At 30.3% G+C, this 6,248-nt stretch overlaps 1 protein-coding gene across 3 annotated transcripts; it reads left to right on the top strand.

Moving 5' to 3' along the window:
* Nucleotides 1-206: 206 nt before the first annotated feature.
* Nucleotides 207-5,914, top strand: LOC111700628 (uncharacterized). Of its 3 annotated transcripts, none has more exons than XM_023471610.1 (6): nucleotides 207-250; nucleotides 842-901; nucleotides 4,074-4,154; nucleotides 4,803-4,849; nucleotides 5,559-5,622; nucleotides 5,770-5,914. In XM_023471610.1, the coding sequence occupies exons 1-6, from the start codon at nucleotides 215-217 to the stop codon at nucleotides 5,839-5,841; spliced, it is 360 nt and encodes a 119-aa protein (XP_023327378.1). In that variant the 5' UTR covers nucleotides 207-214; the 3' UTR covers nucleotides 5,842-5,914. The 3 variants fall into 3 exon arrangements, with proteins under 3 accessions (XP_023327378.1, XP_023327377.1, XP_023327379.1); XM_023471609.1 differs by having other exon boundaries at nucleotides 3,996-4,154; XM_023471611.1 differs by lacking the exon at nucleotides 4,074-4,154.
* The last annotated feature ends 334 nt before the right edge of the window (nucleotides 5,915-6,248 follow it).

The following is a 6,248-nucleotide window of genomic DNA, read 5'->3' as shown; positions in this document are numbered from 1 at the left end:
CAGTGAGATTATACGTTCTTTTACTAGTTAGCAGCTCATTATTAGAACATTTCAATGTTAAAAATTTGATCATGTAAACTGGAAAAACGAAAAAATCTGTTATATTGAAGTTATAAACTTATAGTTAAAGAACTTGCAGCAGTCACCTTGTCAGTGCGGATAAAATATAAATTGTTTAAATTATTTTTTATTTTATTTTATTTTAAGAGATAAAATGAAGGAGAGCTCTGTGTTAAGAATTGAAAACGAGGTTTGAGAGATTATTCACTATTAGAACATTTAAGGGACTATAAACGAAATTTCAAGTCACCCCTCCCCTCAATATATAGATGACAATGCCTGTTTTACAACGATACCCTTCAAACCTTAACCTTATCAATTTAGAATGTTTTCAGTCATATTTTGGGATTCACAATTTCAGATTATTTATCATTGGTATCTTTGATTTATTCATGAATATATTTGTTGAAATGCACTCCACTATAAAAAGACAAAGCTGTACTGTACTAAAACTGCGAACACTACATATCAATACAAATATTGATGTTTAGCAGATTGTTGAGAAATCTGAGAAATCTTGATGCTTAGGAGATTGTTGAGAAATCTTGATGTTTTATAGGAGATTGCTGAGAAATCTAAGAAATCTTGATGTTTAGGAGATTGTTGAGAAATCTAAGAAATCTTGTTGTTTAGGAGATTGATGAGAAATCTGAGAAATCTTGATGTTTAGGAGATTGATGAGAAATCTGAGAAATCTTGATGTTTAGGAGATTGATGAGAAATCTGAGAAATCTTTATGTTTAGGAGATTGATGAGAAATCTGAGAAATCTTGATGTTTAGGAGATTGCTGTGAAATCTGCTCCATCAATGAAAGAAGCCCCCCTCGTCTCTGATTCAATGGTTTATTTTTTATTTATTATTTACAGCTTTTTATCCTAATAATGTACATCGTGCATTATAAAACGAAATTTTTCATGTTATAAAACAAATTTGAGAAAAGTATAAAAATGACATTTCTTCGAATTGGCTTGAATGTGTACTGTTCGCTTTTAATCGGCCGGGTAAAGTGAGCTGAACCGTAAAAAGGTTTGGTCCATCACCATCACCGAATATTAAAAGAAAAAACATTTCACACACCTTTGTTAGAATTTCCTGAAACTTTGTTAGATTCTCATGAAACTATTTTATAAAACTTTGATGGAATCTGATGAAACTTTGATATATTCTCATAAAACATCCTTAGATTCTCATAAAACGTTGAAAGAATTTCATGAAACGTCGATTAAACTTCATAAACTTTGATAGAGTTTTGATAGAATATCATGAAACTCTGATAAAATTTCATAAAACTTTGTTAGATTCCCATAAAACTTGTAAGATTCTTATAAAATTTCTCATGAAACTATTTTTTAAAACTTTGATGGAATCTCATAAAATTTTGATATTTTCTCATAAAACATCCTAAGATTCGCATAAAACGTTGAAAAAATCTCATGAAACGTCGATAGAATTTCATAAACTTTGATAGAGGCTCATAGAACTTTGATAGAATATCATGAAACTCTGATAGAATTTCATGAAACTTTGTTAAATTCTCATAAAACTTGTTATGAGATTGATGAGAAATCTGAGAAATCTTGATGTTTAAATTAATTTAATTAAATCGGATTATAGACAACTTAACCAACTTATAAAGCGTAAAATAATTTTATTTTCTTATGATGATTTGATTAACATAGCTATCAACCCCCGCATTATTATCATTAGCAGTTGAATAGGCTAACAAAGACAGGAAATTTAAAATTAAGCATAAAAAAATAACCAATATCGCAAAAATAATGAAAACAGCTATTAGTGGAGCAAAAAAATCTGTTATATTTATAGATATAGCCTAATTTGGAATAATACCAGTTCTCGAAATTAATTTAGGTTGAGGAATTTGTAGGAGACACGGAACGCAGCACCGGAGCGTGATGCAAACACCCCGATTGTAGTTATGAGAATTTCAGGAATTTACGGACCAGGCAGAAATGTTTTGGATAAGATAAGAGATGGTTCGATTCAATATATTTTTAAAAAGGATCAGATTTCATGCATTATAATTGCTATTCTTCCAACATATGAACAAATAGGTATAGCAGCTGCATATTTAGTTACCGTGTGCCGCATGTTACAGGGCATGTCATCTATGGGAGAAATAGTAGGTGCAGAAATTTATTTAACTGAATTCGTGAAACCACCTATGCAATATCCAGCTGTAATATTAATGTTGGGAGATATAGTCGGTCTCTACCCCTTCAAGTTGTCCCGTGTGGTTTTATCTTACATTCATACACTGTTCTAGCGTTTTAAAAGATAAGTTCGGTTACACTATAGAGCAAGTTATACAACAAAATTTTATAGTATCTTCTTTGGATATTTTATTTACAAAAATGGGTTGCCCACAGAAAACTAATTTAATCGAATTGGTTCAGCTTAAGGATATATGCGATATTGATAGGGTAAATACAGTTAAAACTCTCTTTTAGTTTACTCTTGTCTATTTTTAAATTATTGCATAATTTATGCAGCTCTCTTTTGGCATCGGCAAAATCAGGAGTTTCCCTTAATTTGCTTCTAGCAAATGTACCAACAAAAGCAACAATAGCGCCTATCATCAGTTAAATCGACAGGAAAGCCGTATGTATCATATAATTTAAAAACTATTTCTCCTGAAATAGAGGAAAAGCTAGAGGAAAAGCTAGAGGAAAAGCTAGAGGAAAAGCTATAGGTATTAAAGAAAGTACTATTGATAGTAAACCAACAGCTTCTTTTTGTTCTTTTGTAAGGCTACTTTGTTGTTGCTGATACCCTATGGCAAAGAAAAGAACTTATAAAATTTATTTAAAATAATGGAGCAAACTCGAATAGAAGTTGGTGACGTCGTCGCTCAATGCTCGCCTATTATTTATAGGTGTCGCTCGAGATGTTTGAACAAATTTGAGATGTTGTAAATGCCATGAAATGTTGTTAAGAATTTAGTATTAGTAGCCTTTGCTGCCATATAACAACTCCAAGCCGGAGCTCTTGCGTTTGATTCCCGCCTTTCGCTCCAAGTCCTGCTTTGTGAGTTTTTACAAATGTAGAATCTATCATTAACCATTCAAAATCAGGAGCATTTATAAAAATATTTAGCAAATTCTCCCATATCCCATTATCACGCCATCTAAAGAATCTTCTGTTTCCAAGTCGGCAATTTTTATTGTTATATTTGCTTCATCATCATGGAATTTTTTTCCATAATATAAGACAAGAGCTCCAACACATTCGTAACCAACATTTTGGTAAATTTCGCCACGAGATTGATTATGAGATTATGAGATTGATGAGAAATCTGAGAAATCTTTATGTTTAGGAGATTGATAAGAAATCTGAGAAATCTTGATGTTTAGGAGATTGATGAGAAATCTGAGAAATCTTGATGTTTAGGAGATTGATGAGAAATCTGAGAAATNACAATGAATCAATCAATAATTAGATTTTTTAATATTTCACGGGCAACACTGGCCCGGGCACTTCAGCTAGTCATCTATAATTTTGTTTAACGCAGAGAAAACATTTTTTCCATGAATAATTACCTTAAACTCTTAAGATACCTTGGTCTAAAGATAAACTTCAGTATTTTGAATTAATATTTGTAAAAAATATTTCGATATTAATATATGTAAAACATATTTCAATATTAATATTGTGAACTTGTGATAAAAAGCAACCAAAATCATGATTTAAAACAAAGGGTTTGATATGTACCAGAAAGGAACCATCAACAAATCATAGATAAGCAAATTAAAGACGGAAAGCCAAATTCAACCTTCAGATATGAATACTTTAGGAGTCTTCATTAAACTCTCATCTTTTTTTTCGGTAACCCTTTACTATACCTTCATTTATATTTAAATTTTACCATGTATTTCAGGTTTATCTAGCTATGGTACAGATAACCCTAATATTTCAGGTGTATCTAGCTATGGTACTGATAACCCTGATATTTCAGGTTTATCTAGCTATGGTACTGATAACCCTGATATTTCAGGTGTATCTAGCTATGGTACTGATAACCCTGATAGCTTTGATAGTTACTGGTGTCAAAATACAAATAGTTGATTCCTTTCAGGTTTTAAAACTTTAAAACTTTGTCTTTAGTTGTTCTCTATGTTTATGTTGAAATCTCTGTTTGTCTTGTTGTGATTCCGATTATAATTCATGAACCCCTGGACCAACTCTCCTCAAATTTGTAATGGGAAACTCGGTAGAACCACTGGATATAGGCTTAAAACAAATACTTTAAAGGGAGTGTTCACGAAAAAAACGTCGAATCGAATTCCACGGTGATCGCTACTAATTTTACTTCTATCTGGTAAAGGTAAAGCACGAATCAAATCAAAGAACATAGCGTCCATACAAATTCACAAAGTTGTAATATTCCACTCAGATCGTAAATAATTCAATTAAATTTTAAATTAATTATTCAGATATTACAAACTATAATCAACGAATTCAATTCGATGCATTTGTAAGTAGTCAATATTTAATAATATTTTGAATTTGTTTCACATACAAAATAGTTTAAACAAAGATTTTGTGGTCGCTAGGTGTCGCTGTTCTCGACATATTCTTATCATTTAATTTTTTGAAAATGTTGCGAATTACTGCATCTGTTTATTATTCAAATTCCCTTCATTTACCGTTTTGTTTTAGTGAATTAGAAAATTTGAAAATCTAAAAATGATTAGGCTCAAATCTGTAAACAATCCCTTTAAAGGATGCGGACAACGGACCTACGTTCAAACCTCTTCAACAACAAGTCAGGAAATTCATTTCACAAACTTTTAAAGCATAACTGGACTTTTAACAAACTTTTTATAGGAAAATATTGAATTTACGTTTGCTTTGTTAGCTCTGATAGATTTAAGATTTATGAATTTAGAATGCAATTTTAAATATTTACATACCATGTTTTAGTTTTCAGGATCAAAAACATTATTTAGTGTGAATATAATCATCTATACTTCTCAACTTGCCTACTTCAACTTCTTGTCAATTAGAACTCAGAAATAAGTTCAGAGCCAATCTCAAATGAAAAAATAAATTGCAAAAGCGCATGATATGTCGTCTTAAATTTTTTTTTAAAATTTATGACAGCTGTTATGTTTCATTTTTTGGTATGCACAAAAAAAAGCTGCTGAGATGTTGCAGCTTCAAAAGGTTGATTACGATTTATGGAAATATATTTAAATATCATTGTAAAGTCATAAGTTTTTGGATAATTCTTAAAAAAACTGCTTTTTATTTTCAACTCAAGGTAGATTAATCGCCCTAAAAAATGCAGGACAGCTTGTCTTTCCGTGGCATTTGATCTTAAATATATTGAGAATACGACATTATAAAAACTCTTGCTATGTATTCATATATCTGGTATTCACTGTATAAAATGGATTCTTCAAAAACTAAAAAAACAATGAATCAATCAACCTTCAATGTGTTTATAAGGATTAAGATAGTGCAATGTATTGATTAGAACGAATATAATGTATACTGGGAATGGATTTATGCCACCAGACCATCTTTTCTTTCATTCACAGGTTGGAAAATGCATTTGGTGTACAGTCCCGTTTATTATCATTTTATTATTATTATTAATATTATTATTATTATTTTTATTATTATTATTATTATTATTATTATTATTATTATTATTATTCTTATTATTATTTATCATCATGATTCAGGGTGAAATCAGTGATAGAGCTAACCTATCTATAAGAATCCTGAAATCTGGCAGAACTGTTCAGAATCCTTAACTCCTTGGTTTTTTTAAAAGGAGTGTTAAGATATTTGAATAAAAACTTAATATACCATTTTAGAGATTTCAGAGTTCAGTGTGCTTTTTTATGTTAAATATTAGTTTAAAGAAGATATTTACATTTTCATGTTTTATTTGAAACTCACAATATCTATTTTTCTTAAAGAAACATATTTTAAAACATTAATAAATGACGCACAAAAACAGGGGATACATCATACATTTAATATATTTTCATAATTTTCTCCTCTCTCCCTCAGAAATTCAAAGGTTACCCTGCTACTGAAAATGTTTACATGTTGAGGACTAAAAAGTCTAATTATTACTGTTGTAGATGGTACTGGTACATTGATATCGTACAATGACTGGAGGGGGGGGGGGGNTTCGTGGTGATAATACCTTGGC

The sequence above is a fragment of the Eurytemora carolleeae genome, unplaced genomic scaffold (genome assembly GCF_000591075.1).
Source record: "Eurytemora carolleeae unplaced genomic scaffold, Eaff_2.0 scaffold252, whole genome shotgun sequence".
Classification (NCBI taxonomy): Eukaryota; Metazoa; Arthropoda; class Copepoda; order Calanoida; family Temoridae; genus Eurytemora; species Eurytemora carolleeae.
Note: the sequence above shows the minus strand (reverse complement) of the source record. Positions and strands in the feature narration are given on the sequence as shown.

Excerpts from the sequence above, each read along its gene's own strand:
- LOC111700628 (XM_023471609.1), top strand. The coding sequence starts at position 215 with ATGAAGGAGAGCTCTGTGTTAAGAATTGAAAACGAG. Across the intron at positions 902-3,995 it reads CCCTCGTCTCTGATTCAATG|GTGTATCTAGCTATGGTACT; the intron begins GTTTATTTTTTA and ends CTAATATTTCAG. Across the intron at positions 4,155-4,802 it reads AAATAGTTGATTCCTTTCAG|GATGCGGACAACGGACCTAC; the intron begins GTTTTAAAACTT and ends ATCCCTTTAAAG.